The 15,996-nt window shown below is 39.9% G+C and overlaps 1 protein-coding gene across 1 annotated transcript; it reads left to right on the top strand.

The window, feature by feature from the left end:
- Nucleotides 1-23: 23 nt before the first annotated feature.
- On the top strand, nucleotides 24-10,333 carry tmx2a (thioredoxin-related transmembrane protein 2a). Its single transcript, XM_061930644.2, has 8 exons — nucleotides 24-212; nucleotides 331-391; nucleotides 3,763-3,876; nucleotides 6,076-6,152; nucleotides 6,218-6,324; nucleotides 8,194-8,259; nucleotides 9,749-9,878; nucleotides 9,950-10,333. Exons 1-8 carry the CDS (start codon nucleotides 24-26, stop codon nucleotides 10,103-10,105), a joined length of 900 nt encoding a protein of 299 aa, XP_061786628.1. The 3' UTR covers nucleotides 10,106-10,333.
- Nucleotides 10,334-15,996: the final 5,663 nt, after the last annotated feature.

Raw genomic sequence — 15,996 nt, 5'->3', positions numbered from 1 at the left:
TGTATCACTCCGCCTCGGCCAGAATGGGCTTAATCACCGGGCTCTGCGCGTTCTTGTACCACCTGCCACAGATCTACAAATGGCTGCTGAGACCTTACTATATCACCTCCTTCTTCATGACCATCGCCTTCGTGGTGGTCCGCAAGGCTCCCGGCTTGTGCGAGCACCTCTCCACCCAGAGGGAGGACGGCAACTCATGCGACTTCGACTGGGTGAGAGCACGCCGGGGTCGTATCACCACTGCAGTGGCGGTGCTAAATTAAAATGGAGGCTTCTTATTACCGGCCAGTAGTAAATCATTGGATGTTTATTTGTATTTATTTTTTACAGAGAGAAGTCGAAATTCTCATGTTTCTGAGTGCCATAGTGATGATGAAGAACAGAAGAGCAAGTGAGTGTCCTCCATAGTACTGTAGGTGCCCCTCGTAGGACACTTCATTAGGTACACATCTACCAGTGAGGTTTGAGGCACCGACTCACTATTTACAAACATACAGTATGATGCTGAGTCACCGACTCACTATTTACAAACATACAGTATGATGCTGAGACACCGACTCACTATTTACAAACATACAGTATGATGCTGAGTCACCGACTCACTATTTACAAACATACAGTATGATGCTGGATCACCGACTCACTATTTACAAACATACAGTATGATGCTGAGGCACCGACTCACTATTTACAAACATACAGTATAATGCTGGGTCACAGACTCACTATTTACAAACATACAGTATAATGCTGAGTCACCGACTCACTATTTACAAACATACAGTATGATGCTGAGTCACCGACTCACAAACATACAGTATGATGCTGAGTCATATTTATTTATTATTATTATTATTTATTTATATATATATATATATATATATATATATATATCCATCCATCCATTTTCTACCGCTTATTCCCTTTGGGGTCGCGGGGGGCGCTGGAGCCTATCTCATATATATATATAAATATGTATGTTCCTCGTGCACTAATTGACTGAAAGAGCCTGCCCAATATGATATGCCTGAGCGACTAGGAGACACAGAGAGTAACAAGTAGTGGAAAATGGATTAGAAAGGACAGATTTAAAAAAAAATTAAAAAAAATTAAATAATTACCGGTATAATAATAATGAACATTTTGGACGTTGGCCTTGGGGACCCCTGCACTAGACAGTATATCTTACCTTTACTTGTAAACGAAGTCCATTCGCCTTTTCTTCTGGATGAAGATCTCTACAACTTTGTTGTAGAAGTCCTTTTTTCTCTTTCTGTGAGTTTTAAAAGTCTCTCTTTCTCAATTGAGATAATTGCCACGAAATGCAAGCTCCCGTTTCCCCAAAAAACAAGTGGCGTTTATTAAGTCTTTTAATGTCTCACCATGTTCCTTTACATGGATGCTGATATTTAGTCCCCGTTGTTCATTTAGAGCCAGATCAATGCTTGATATTTAATTTACACATTTTTCATTGAGGGGTTTTGTGATTTTTGACTTAAATGTGTTGATTATTAAAGTCAGAATAAAACACAGGATGAAGATTTCAGGCAAATATAAATAAATAATTAATAAATACATGTGATGTATGTATATTAACGTGTTTGTGTATGTACATATACAGGTAAAAGCCAGTAAATTAGAATATTTTGAAAAACTTGATTTATTTCAGTAATTGCATTCAAAAGGTGTAACTTGTACATTATATTTATTCATTGCACACAGACTGATGCATTCAAATGTTTATTTCATTTAATTTTGATGATTTGAAGTGGCAACAAATGAAATCCAAAATTCCGTGTGTCACAAAATTAGAATATTACTTAAGGCTAATACAAAAAATGGATTTTTAGAAATGTTGGCCAACTGAAAAGTATGAAAATGGAAAATATGAGCATGTACAATACTCAATACTTGGTTGGAGCTCCTTTTGCCTCAATTACTGCGTTAATGCGGCGTGGCATGGAGTCGATGAGTTTCTGGCACTGCTCAGGTGTTAGAGCCCAGGTTGCTCTGATAGTGGCCTTCAACTCTTCTGCGTTTTTGGGTCTGGCATTCTGCATCTTCCTTTTCACAATACCCCACAGATTTTCTATGGGGCTAAGGTCAGGGGAGTTGGCGGGCCAATTTAGAACAGAAATACCATGGTCCGTAAACCAGGCACGGGTAGATTTTGCGCTGTGTGCAGGCGCCAAGTCCTGTTGGAACTTGAAATCTCCATCTCCATAGAGCAGGTCAGCAGCAGGAAGCATGAAGTGCTCTAAAACTTGCTGGTAGACGGCTGCGTTGACCCTGGATCTCAGGAAACAGAGTGGACCGACACCAGCAGATGACATGGCACCCCAAACCATCACTGATGGTGGAAACTTTACACTAGACTTCAGGCAACGTGGATCCTGTGCCTCTCCTGTCTTCCTCCAGACTCTGGGACCTCGATTTCCAAAGGAAATGCAAAATTTGCTTTCGTCAGAAAACATGACTTTGGACCACTCAGCAGCAGTCCAGCTGGTGTCGGTCCACTCTGTTTCCTGAGATCCAGGGTCAACGCAGCCGTCTACCAGCAAGTTTTAGAGCACTTCATGCTTCCTGCTGCTGACCTGCTCTATGGAGATGGAGATTTCAAGTTCCAACAGGACTTGGCGCCTGCACACAGCGCAAAATCTACCCGTGCCTGGTTTACGGACCATGGTATTTCTGTTCTAAATTGGCCCGCCAACTCCCCTGACCTTAGCCCCATAGAAAATCTGTGGGGTATTGTGAAAAGGAAGATGCAGAATGCCAGACCCAAAAACGCAGAAGAGTTGAAGGCCACTATCAGAGCAACCTGGGCTCTCATAACACCTGAGCATTGCCAGAAACTCATCGACTCCATGCCACGCCGCATTAACGTAGTAATTGAGGCAAAAGGAGCTCCAACCAAGTATTGAGTATTGTACATGCTCATATTTTTCATTTTCATACTTTTCAGTTGGCCAACATTTCTAAAAATCCCTTTTTTGTATTAGCCTTACACAATATTCTAATTTTGTGACACACGGAATTTTGGATTTTCATTTGTTGCCACTTCAAATCATCAAAATTAAATGAAATAAACATTTGAATGCATCAGTCTGTGTGCAATGAATAAATATAATGTACAAGTTACACCTTTTGAATGCAATTACTGAAATAAATCAAGTTTTTCAAAATATTCTAATTTACTGGCTTTTACCTGTGTATATATATTCATTTTGCCTATCTAAAAGTTAGTTTTTCTTTTTAAAGGACATAGCATGTGTTAAATTGTGCTGTTTTTCCAATAAAATGTATTTAAATGAATTTCAAAGGCAGATGTTGATTTGAGATGTAAGTGTTTTGAGTTAACAGCTCTGTCACAGGACCAATTAAGCTTACAAGATGAGGTCCTACTGTATTGTACAGATAAAAAAAACAAAAAAAATAAAAGCACACACATTGAACACAAAAGAAAGACACAATAATTTGTATAAAGGCAGACTTGTGGAACATGTGTACTGATTGTGGCCTGTCTTGTAAGAATATGGTGTTAAATGTCAAACACTCCAATTTAGTATGAAAGAACAATTGCATGCTAAAGTGTAGACTTCACTCTAACTTCTAAATGTTTAACCTGTGTGACTTATTACCTTGCAGGAAGTGCATGCTTGACCACAAACCTGCATCTGTTGTGTAAACATTACCTTGTGGAGGTCCTTTGTTGACCTTGTATCAACCTGTTTTTCCTCCATTTGTCTCCCCACCTCCCAGTCACCTTGGAGCAGCACGTGGGCAACTTGTTCCTCTTCAGCAAAGTGGCTAACGTCATCCTCTTCTTCAGGCTGGACATCCGTCTCGGCATCCTCTACCTGGCTTTGTGTGTGGGTCAGTGGCTCCATCAGTTCATGCAAACATCCATCCATCCATCCTTTTTCTACCGCTTGTCCCTTTCGATGTCACATGTGCAGGCATATTTGCTGCATAGTAATGACCGGGAAAGAGTGTGCTTACACAATACCTACTGGTTGTTGCTTTTGGGAGTAAAAACCATGCTCTTATAGGGGTGTAACGGTACGTGTATTTGTATTGAACCGTTTCGGTACGGGGGTTCCGGTTCAGTTCGGAACAAGTTTCCACACGGACATATTAAAGGGGAACATTATCACAATTTCAGAAGGGTTAAAACCATTAAAAATCAGTTCCCAGTGGCTTATTATATTTTTCGAAGTTTTTTTCAAAATTTTACCCATCACGCAATATCCCTAAAAAAAGCTTCAAAGTGCCTGATTTTAACCATCGTTATAAACACCCGTCCATTTTCCTGTGACGTCACACAGTGAAGCCAACACAAACAAACATGGCGCATAGAACAGCAAGCTATAGCGACATTAGCTCGGATTCAGACTCGGATTTCAGCGGCTTAAGCGATTCAACAGATTACGAATGTATTGAAACGGATGGTTGTAGTGTGGAGGCAGGTAGCGAAAACGAAATTGAAGAAGAAACTGAAGCTATTGAGCCATATCGGTTTGAACCGTATGCAAGCGAAACCGACGAAAACGACACGACAGCCAGCGACACGGGAGAAAGCGAGGACGAATTCGGCGATCGCCTTCTAACCAACGATTGGTATGTGTTTGTTTGGCATTAAAGGAAACTAACAACTATGAACTAGGTTTACAGCATATGAAATACATTTGGCAACAACATGCACTTTGAGAGTGCAGACAGCCCAATTTTCATCAATTAATATATTCTGTAGACATACCCTCATCCGCGCTGTTTTCCTGAAAACTGATCTGTCCAGTTTTGGAGTTGATGTCAGCAGGCCAGGGAAGCTAGGGTCGATAGGGGGTTTAGCTCGCTCGTCTACGGGAACAAATTGCTTGCCGTGCTACCGAGGTCCTTTGTCCCTGAATTGCTCACACACTCCGGCAGATTCAATGGGGGTCTGGCGGCAGATTTCTTTGACTTTATCGTTGGAAATGCATCTGCTTTGAGTGTCGCAGGATATCCACACATTCTCGCCATCTCTGTCGTAGCATAGCTTTCGTCGGTAAAGTGTGCGGAACAAACGTCCAATTTCTTGCCACTTTGGCATCTTTGGGCCACTGATGCAACTTGAATCCGTCCCTGTTCGTGTTGTCACACCCTCCGACAACACACCGACGAGGCATGATGTCTCCAAAGTACGGAAAACAGTCGAAAAAACGGAAAATAACAGAGCTGATTTGACTCGGTGTTTGAGAAAATGGCGGATTGCTTCCCGATGTGACGTCATCGCTCTGAGAGCGAATATTAGAAAGGCGTTTAATTCGCCAAAATTCACCCATTTAGAATTCGGAAATCGGTCAAAAAAATATATGGTCTTTTTTCTGCAACATCAAGGTATATATTGACGCTTACATAGGTCTGGTGATAATGTTCCCCTTTAAGTAGCGTAACGCACGTTGTGTAAACAATGCACACCGAGGCACAACACACGGCATGCTAGCAGCTAACGGGCTACGATAGACTGACCATACGTCCTCTTTTCACCGGACATGTCCTCTTTTGCGCAGCTGTCAGGGCGGAGTTTCTTAAATGCCTCAAATGTCCGGCATTTTGAATTAGGGTTGCCTGTATTTTCAATGTACGTTCAGGGTTAAGAAGGGGTTAAAAACAAAAATTGTGCGCTCAGCAGCATTGGTGCATTCAGCCAGATGTTCACTATTCTTTATTTATTTTAAATTGCCTTTCAAATGTCTATTCTTGCTGTTGGCTTTTATCAAATACATTTCCCCCAAAAATGCGACTTATACTCCAGTGCGACTTATATACGTTTTTTCCTTCTTTATTATGCATTTTCGGCCGGTGCGACTTATACTCCGGAGCGACTTATACTCCGAAAAATACAATATTTGTATTAATGGATACATGTTGAAAGTGCACTTTCAATGTTGATGATGTTCAATGAAAAAGTGCTACATAAATATCAATTTAAACATGAGTATTTTCCCTGAAAGCCAGCCTGAGGCTGTAAAGTCTTTTATGGATGAATGAGTGAACTAACCTGCAGCCATCTTGTATGTTGTGTGTCTGCAGCGTTCATGATGACATGCAAGCCTCCTCTCTACATGGGCCCAGAGTACATCAAGTACTTCAGCGACAAGACCATCGACGTGAGTTGCCCACAGACCATGTGCCAGGGACCAGCTGTGTTGAAACCCCGGTCATGTGTTGTTAGGACGAGCTGCAGAGGGACAACCGCGTCACCTGGATTGTGGAGTTCTACGCCAACTGGGCCTCCGAGTGCCAGTCCTTTGCTCCCGTCTTTGCTGACCTGTCACTCAAGTAAGAGATCATCACAATGTGTCTTTTTTGTCAGCATATACAACACTTGCAGAACATTTCTATAAGCATATTTTCTTTATTTTCATGACTATTTACATTGTAGATTGTCACATCTAAACTATGAATGAACACATGTGGAGTTATGTACTTAACAACAAAACGTGAAAACATGATTTATATTCTAGTGTCTTCAAAATAGCCACCCTGTGCTCTGATTACTGCTTTGCATACTCTTGGCATTCTTTCCATGAGCTTCAAGCATTTGCAAAGGAAAAATCTAACTATAAAGAAAACCGTGAAGTCAGTCACGTGTGTGTGTGTGTGTGTGTGTGTGTGTGTGTGTGTGTGTGTGTGTGTGTGTGTGTGTGTGTGTGTGTGTGTGTGTGTGTGTGTGTGTGTGTGTGTGTGTGTGTGTGTGTGTGTGTGTGTATACCCTCCCTTCTTGAGACATGACTGTGTTGCTTTTAAAAGTGCTCCCCCTCTGGTCAACATATGAAATAACAAGTGTGTGTAAGAAATTTAAATGTGCCCTCTTTGGCCAAAATTAATTAAAAAAAAAAAAAAAAAATATGTATATAGAGACATACTGTAATAACTTGAAGTAAATAATGATGATTAAAAATCAATTACAAACAAAATAATTAACTAAAAGCCTATATTTGTTATATTTGCATAGTATGTATATATTATCAATGTTGTAAATGCACATCTTTATATATCTAGAAAGGCTGGTCCTAAAGAGGGAGGCATTTTTCTCAGGTCTCAAGAAGGTATCAAATACAAGAGTGTGTGTGTGTGTGTGTGTGTGTGTGTGGTGTGTGTTCTTGTATTCCCTCCATTCTTGAGACATGACTGTGTGTCGGTTTTAAAAGTGCTCCCCCTCTGGTCAACATATGAAGTAACAAGTGTGTGTAAGAAATTGAAATGTGCCCCCTTTGGCCCAAATTAATAAAAAAAAATAAAAAAATATATGTATATAGAGACATACATTTTTCTCAGGTCTCAAGAATGTAACAAATACAAGAATGTGTGTTCTTGTATTGCTACCCGTCTTTAGACATGACTGTCGGTTTTAAACGTGCTCCCTCTCTGGTCAACATATGAAATAACAAGTGTGTGTGTAAATAATGTAAGTGCGCCCCCTCTGGTCAACATATGAAATAACAAGTGTGTGTAAAAAAATTGAAATGTGCCCCCTTTGGCCAAAATTAATAAAAATTAAAAATATGTATATAGAGACGTACTGTAATAACTTGAAGTAAATAATGATGATTAAAAACCAATTACAAACAAAAAATAATGATCTAAAAGCTTATCTTTTTTTATATGTGCATAGTATGTATATATTATTAATGTTGTAAATACACTTCTTTATATATCTAGAAAGGCTGGTCCTAAAGAGGTAGACATTTTTCTCAGGTCTCAAGAAGGTGACACATACAAGAATTTGTGTGTGTGTGTGTGTTCTTGTATTTCTACCCTTCTTGAGACACTAAGAAGGAAAAGTATCTTCCACATGAGGAGGTGTGAACAAGTGATGACATAAATCATAGTCCCAATAACATTGCATCTAATAGACAATGTCTCATTTGCACCCCAAATAGACTGTGTCGCTTTTAAAAGAGCTCAACCTCTGGTCAACATATGAAATAACAAGTGTGTGTAAAAATTTAAAGTAAAAGCTTGCCTTTTTTATATTTGCATAGTATGTATATATTATTAATGTTGTAAATACACATCTTTATATATCTAGAAAGGCTGGTCCTAAAGAGGTAGGCATTTTTCTCAGGTCTCAAGAAGGTAACAAATACAAGTGTGTGTGTGTGTTTGTATTAAGAGGATGCTCACAGTGTGTGTGTAAACCCGCAGGTACAACTGTACTGGTCTCAGGTTCGGGAAGGTGGACATCGGCCGTTACGGAGAGGTTTCACAAAGGTAAGTTTGCTTCTCGCTCCTCAATTGTTGGGATTTGGACTTAAGTTAATTTTTCATTTTAACAAGACATTCTGAACTCCTCTTTGAACTTTCTCCTCTGTGGGAAGAGTTTAGAGAAGGTCCTACATGACTGTGCCCCCCGTGAAACACTGAAGGCACACATGAGAGCCTGGAAATAATGTACTTTAATTAAGTACTTTATCATTTCTTACTAAATGTATTCCTTCTTTCAAATTTTACAAAAAAAAAAATACATGCACTGCATGCAATGACATGTCTTCTAAAAGTTAATATTATCTCATAATAAAACAAAATATGATATGTTTTTGTTAAATTAAAGAAAATACTTAAATATCTGCTGGGTTTTTGATTTCATAGTTATCCATCAAATTGTACACTGTAAAAAGGACAGTAGATTTTACAGTAAAAATGTGGCGACTGAGTTTTTGTTTTTATTTACCGTAAAATCAACTTTGGTATTGTTTTTCTAAACACAGTACTACACTATAAAAAATAGCTACCGTGGATTTGACAGTAAAAACAGTCAGATTTTCAGAAAAAGAGAGCCTGGAAATAATATACTTTAGTTAATTACTTTATAATTTCTTACTAAATGTATTCCTGCTTTCAATTTTGACCAAAAAAAAAATACATGCACTGCATGCAATGACATGTCTTTTAAAAGTTAATATTATCTAATAATATATGTTCCAAGAAAATGTTTTTGTTAAATTAAAGAGAAATACTTAAATATCTGCTGGATTTTTGATTTCATAGTTATCCATCAAATTGTACACTGTAAAAATGACAGTAGATTTTACAGTAAAAAAAATTTTTACCGTAAAATAAACTTTGGTATTTTTCCAAACACAGTATCACACTATACAAACAGCAACTGTGGATTTTACAGTAAAAAGTTACATGAATTTTACTGTAAAAAACCCCAGCTGTTTTTCCATTTCATTTTTTTTAAGCTGCAAAATAACTACGGTTTTTACGGTAAAAATTCTGGCAACTAAGCTGCTATTTTTATTTTTTTTTTACAGAAAAATCTTAAGGGTTTTTTTGTACAGTGTACGTAAAAGAATATATAATATTCAAACACATAGGCAGTTATATAAATGTATTATACATAATTAGTCATATTTCACTATATATGAATGCAGTACTCCTGCCACCCAGCAGGGAGCAGCAGTGAGGCACAGTAAAGGAAGAGGACATTATTGTTTCTGGAAAAAATGTGAATAAATCGTGAGAATCTGACTTTTTAACAGAAAAGTACGAATGCATTGAAATTGCTGACGTCTTTTGTGTTGGTGGTCGCTTTACTTTTGGTTATTAAATACATGTAGCGCTGAATTTGACCAGCAGAGGGCAATAAAGCGACACCTTATTAGTACATGAAGATATTATGGTCACACTTATCGTGTGTTTGTAGATGAAGAGAAAGCAAGTGCGTGACTAGACGGGTATGATCTTTCTTGGCCAGGTACAAAGTGAGCACGTCCCCTCTCTCCAAGCAGCTCCCCTCGCTGATCCTCTTCCAAGGAGGTCAGGAGGTCATGAGACGGCCAGCGGTGGACAGCAAAGGTCGAGCCGTGTCGTGGACCTTCAGCGAGGTTTGCCCGCCTTTTGTGGCGTCCATCGCCGCCGCTAAAAAAAACGCCAATGTCGTCCTTTCCGTCCCCAGGAGAACATCATCAGAGAGTTCGACCTGAACGAGTGCTTCCAGAAGTCCAAGAAGCTGAGTAAGAGTCGCGGTTTGAAGGAAGAACAACAAGCGGACAACTCCCGGCAAGAGGGGGCGGAGCCTGAGGAAAGTTCCGAGAGCAAGAAAGAGAAGTGAAACCACGCTTGTTTTTTTAAATTTTCACCTCAGTGTTTTCTAAACAAACCCTAATAATGTAGAATGTATTGGTTATTAATTTCAACTTTGTATCAATCAAGGGAAGTTTTATTTAACTTTTTGTATTTGTTGACTTGTGTGTAACATGTTGTGTTAAAACCTGTCCAACTCATGTTTACAAATGTTCCCTTCATTTAAACCCTAATTAAAGTCTAATCCATTACACCAGTGTGTTTCCCACTTCAATGATTACCTCGCTAAATACCACATGACCATTGCTGGGGAAATACTATACAGAAACACATTTACACACTACTGGCCATTGAATCAAGTAAAACACATCTTATGTGGTACTGTCAGAATTAAAATTGCAAAAAACATATTAAACGTGAAAAACTAAGGAAATAAAATATCTGAATTCACAATTTGTTGAACCCTTTCGAGTTTCCGGGGTTGGCCGACATGGTCTCACAAGATGTAGTTTCTCTTTAAATACCATCCATCCATCTTTTTCCGCTTATCCAAGGTCGGGTCGCGGGGGCAGCAGCCTAAGCAGGGAAGCCCAGACTTTCCTCTCCCCAGTCACTTTGCCCAGCTCCTCCCGGGGGATCCCGAGGCGTTCCCAGGCCAGCCGGGAGACATAGTCTTCCCAACGTGTCCTGGGTCTTCCCTGTGGCCTCTTACTAGTCGGACGTGCCCTAAACACCTCCCTAGGGCGGCGTTTGGGTGGCATCCTGGCAAGATGCCTGAACCACCTCATCTGGCTCCTCTCTATGTGGAGGAGCAGCGCCTTTACTTTGAGTTCCTCCCGGACGGCAGAGCTTCTCACCCTATCTCTAAGGGAGAGACCCGCCACTCATTTGGGCCACTTGTACCCGTGATCTAGTCCTTTCGGTCATAACCCAAAGCTCATGACCATAGGTGAGGATGGGAACGTAGATCGACCGGTAAATTGAGAGCTTTGCCTTCCGGCTCAGCTCCTTCTTCACCACAACGGATCGATACAGCGTCCGCATTACTGAAGACGCCGCACCGATCCGCCTGTCGATCTCACGATCCACTCTTCCCTCACTCGTGAACAAGACTCCGAGGTACTTGAACTCCTCCACTTGGGGCAAGATCTCCTCCCCAACCCCGAGATGGCACTCCAACCTTTTCCGGGCGAGAACCATGGACTGGGACTTGGAGGTGCTGATTCTCATCCCAGTCGCTTCACACTCGGCTGCGAACCGATCCAGTGAGAGCTGAAGATCCTGGCCAGATGAAGCCATCAGGACCACATCATCTGCAAAAATCAGAGACCTAATCCTGCAGCCACCAAACCGGATCCCCTCAACGCCTTGACTGCGCCTAGAAATTCTGTCCATAAAAGTTATGAACAGAATGGGTGACAAAGGGCAGCCTTGGCGGAGTCCAACCCTCACTGGAAACGTGTCCGACTTACTGCCGGCAATGCGGACCAAGCTCTTTAAATATCCTTCTTGAAAATGGCCTTGCAAATATATGTGTTGTCTTGTCTAATCAGAAAAGATGCAGACGAGGCGTGTTGGCTGACTTCTTCAAGTTTACTCCACAGTGTGCTCATCAAAAACATCCAGCTGCCGGCATGTCTACATTTTCATTTTATGTGGCCCGTGAGAGCCTGGAAATAATATACTTGAATTAAGTATGTTATCCTTTCTTACTAATTCTTTTCCTTCTTTAATTTTGACAAGAGAAAAAAGACATGCACTGCATGCAGTGACATGTATTTTAACAGTTAATATTATCTCATAATGAAACAAAAAATGTATATGTTCCAAGAAAATGTTTCTGTTAAATTAAAGACAAATACTTAAATATCTGCTGGATTTTTGATCATATCATACACTGTAAAAATTACAGTAGACTTTACAGTAAAAATCTGGCGACTGAGTTTTTTTCAATTGTAAAATCAACGTTGGTTTTGTTTTCCAAAGACAGTACCGTATTTTTCGGACTATAAGTCGCAGTTTTTTTTCATAGTTTGGCCCGGGGGTGCGACTTATACTCAGGAGCGACTTATGTGTGAAATGATGAACACATTAGCGTAAAATATCAAATAATATTATTGATCTCATTCACGTAAGAGACTAGACGTATAAGATTTCATGGGATTTAGCGATTAGGAGTGACAGATTGTTTGGTAAACGAATAGCATGTTCTATATGTTATAGTTATTTGAATGACTCTTACCATAATATGTTACGTTAACATACCAGTTGGTTATTTATGCCTCATATAACGTACACTTATTCAGCCTGTTGTTCACTATTCTTTATTTATTTTAAATTGCCTTTCAAATGTCTATTCTTGCTGTTGGCTTTTATCAAATACATTTCCCCAAAAAATGCGACTTATACTCTAGTGCGACTTATATATGTTTTTTTCCTTCTTTATTATGCATTTTCGGCCGGTGCGACTTATACTCCGGAGCGACTTATACTCCGAAAAATACGATATGTTCCAAGAAAATGTTTTTGTTAAATTAAAGACAAATACTTAAATATCTGCTGGATTTTTGATCATATCATACATTAAAAATTACAGTAGATATTACAGTAAAAATCTGGCGACTTGAGTTTTTTTTAAATTGTAAAATCAACGTTGGTATTGTTTTTCCAAACACAGTACTACGCTATAAAAACAGCAACTGTGGAGTTTACAGTAAAAAACTGCAGATTTGTTACATTAATTTTACTGTAGAAAAAACTCCATTCCATTTATTTCACGCTGCAAAATAACCGCAGTTTTTATGGTAAAATTCTGGCAACTGAGCTATTTTTTTAATTTGTTACATTAAAATCCATAGGGTTATTTTGTACAGCGCACGTAAAAGACATAATATTCAAACACATAGGCAATTATATGAAGGTATTAAACATATACATAATTAGTCATATTTTCCATCCATCCATTTTCATACCGCTTGTCCCTCATGGGGTGGCGGGGGGTGCTGGAGCCTATCCCAGGGCAGCTGTGGCTACAAATGTAGCTTACCACCACCAGGTGTGAATGAATGATGGGTTCCCACTTCTCTGTGAGCGCTTTGAGTATCAAATAATAGAAAAGCGCGATATAAAATCTAATCCATTATTATTATTATTATTATTATCCCAGCTGCACATCTTATTCACTATAAATATGTATGCAGTACTCCCGCCACCCGGCAGGGGGCGGCAGCGGAGCAGCAGTGGGTGAGTAGAAGAAGATGGCCCTATTGATTCTGAATAATTACGTCAACTGGCCATTGAATCAATTAAAACATTGTATGTGGTACTGTCAACATTAAAATGGCAAAAAAACATATTAAACGTAAAGAAATAAAATATCTGAACTCACGTTTCATCGACAGCTGAGCCAGCTTCCGGGGTTGGCGGACATCGTCTCACAAGATGTAGTTTCTCTTTAAATATCCTTCTTAAATGGCCTTACAAATATATGTGGCTTGTCTAATCATAAAAGACGCAGACGAGGCGTGTTGGCTGACTTCTTCAAGTTTACTCCGGAGCGTGCTCGTCAAAAACATCCCGCTGCCGGCATGTCTACATTCATTTAACATAAACGGGGTTACTGCGCATGCTCTTCACTACTGTGGCATGCTGGGTAATGGAGTTCTTATGTTACCTAGCTCATTACATCACAATTAGGCCAGCAAGAAGGCCTTACTGACACCAGCTCGTGATCTGATTGGCTAGCGCAACTGTCTGTCAAATGTGTCTGAAGGCAGATTTGGTACAGCATGGCAACACGAGCTAGCTGAATTCTGATTGGATAACAACTCCACACTAAAAACAACAGCACTGGAAGGAGCATAATATGACATGAAGAGAATATGAATACTTTTATATATTTAGGGAAAGTAAATAAAAAAATATTTTTGTCTGTATCTGCATTACGCCCATTTCCTACCGCTTGTCCCTCTCAGGGTGGCTTAAGCCTATCCCAGCTGCATTCGGGCGGACACCACCTCATCACAGACCAACAGCATTTACACTCACATTCAAATGAGTGGTTTAGTTCCTGCGTGTCAAAGACGTGATTAGTATTAGAAGCGGCCTGCTGCTGTTTTGCTCGCACCAATACTGTCAGAATAATTGTATCTAAGTTATCACGAAACTTTGTGTTTCCATGAGTTCCCGGCGAGAGGACAAAAGCCGTCTTTGATCTTACCAAGCAAAAGGCTTGTAAAGCTCCGCTGTGTACATGAAAGTGTCAGTTTCTTTGATCTATTGTGATCCACGGGAAGATCTTGTCTTGACCCGAGATCTACAAAGCGGAGAGGAAGCAGGACCCGACGCAAGCTCCAGGCATATTTTCTTTGAACCGTTTTGTGACCGAGGGCAACGGCTGTTTATGACCCCCTCTCCTCTTAGAAACAGCCATTGCCATGTAATCAGTGAAAGTCCAAATAAAAGAGGTGGCGTGCAATCCTTTCGTCAGAGCGTGGTGGGAGACTGTACAAGAGTGCAGCCCAGACGTTGCTCCTCATTGAGCTAAATTGAATCCTGTCTCTGTTTAATTCCTTGCTTCTTGTCTGTTTAATAAATGTCATCGGGGTTTGAACCTGACAAATACTCTTGTCAGTGTTGGCGCTAGAAGTCATAAAAATGGGGTCCCACAGTAGATTTTTGGGGTGCCTCTTTTTTTGTAAGCGTTTTGAAAACAAATGATAAATGTATGCATTGTCCTGTTATATCTCGCATTCTATATTGTGTTTTGGAAAAAAGTTGTCGTAAATGCACCAGCTCAGTGGCCAAGTGGTTAGAGTGTCCGCCCCGAGATGGGTGGGCCGTGAGTCATACCAAAGACTATAAAAATGGGAGCCATTACCTCCCTGCTCGGCACTCAGCATCAAGGGTTGGAATTGGGGGTTAAATCACCAAAAATGATTCCTGGGCACGGACCTCCGCTGCTGCTCACTGCTCCCCTTACCTCCCAGGGGGTGAACAAGGGGATGGGTCAAATGCAGGGGATAGTTTCACCACACCTAGTGTGTGTGTGTGACTATCATTGGTACTTTAACTTTAAACATTAAAAAATAATACAAAAAAACCAAATATATATGTTAATGTATTCAGTTATAAACATTCATTCACTGGGAGACCGGGCTTTCTGCTCCGCCGCTCCCAGTCTATGGAACGCTCTCCCTGACCACATGAGGGCACCACAGACTGTGGATGCTTTTAAAAAAGGCTTAAAAACCCTTCTTTTTAAAATAATAATAATAATAATTTCTTTAGATATATGCATACTAGTTTTAGCTATTTGGCTGTTCTAGTTTTTCTTTTTCTTTTTTTTAATACACTGTAGCACTTTGAGTTTGTTTACTCAATGTAAAGTGCTATTTACAAATAAAATCTATTATTATTATTATTCACTTTCTTCTTTCCTTCATGGATCTAAACTTTACCGCTTTTTTTCTATATTTTTATTGTAATATTTTCAGAATGTGTTTGTTCTATTTTTGGCCAAAGTAAGACAAAGAAAACAATCTGAAGTTGTCTTTATTTTTGACTTTTAATGCCATGATTGTAATAGTGTGCACACACTTCCCTCCATGCGGCCCCTGAGATAAAATGACTTTGACACCCCTGCTTTAGTTTGACCTTTTTTATTCTGAGAAGACATCTTCAAAAAAATTCTTTATAAGGCCATTTCGGAAATGTCTTAAATATTCTCGGTACAGATCTTTTTGTGAATCGCATTCCGATCCCACGTTGAGCAATATTTATTCTGGCACGCTTTGAGCGGCCTTCAGGAAACAAGACAGGTTGATTTCTTAGTCCGTGTCATGTGACTTCTTGTTTGATGTTAGAACTGGGACCGCCCACTGGGCTCATTTTTGTTTTAGTTTTTAGTCTCACACAGCA

Source organism: Nerophis lumbriciformis, linkage group LG36, assembly GCF_033978685.3.
Source record: "Nerophis lumbriciformis linkage group LG36, RoL_Nlum_v2.1, whole genome shotgun sequence".
Taxonomy (NCBI): Eukaryota; Metazoa; Chordata; class Actinopteri; order Syngnathiformes; family Syngnathidae; genus Nerophis; species Nerophis lumbriciformis.
The sequence above is the reverse complement of the archived record's forward strand: the minus strand, read 5'-3'. Positions and strand labels throughout refer to the sequence as shown.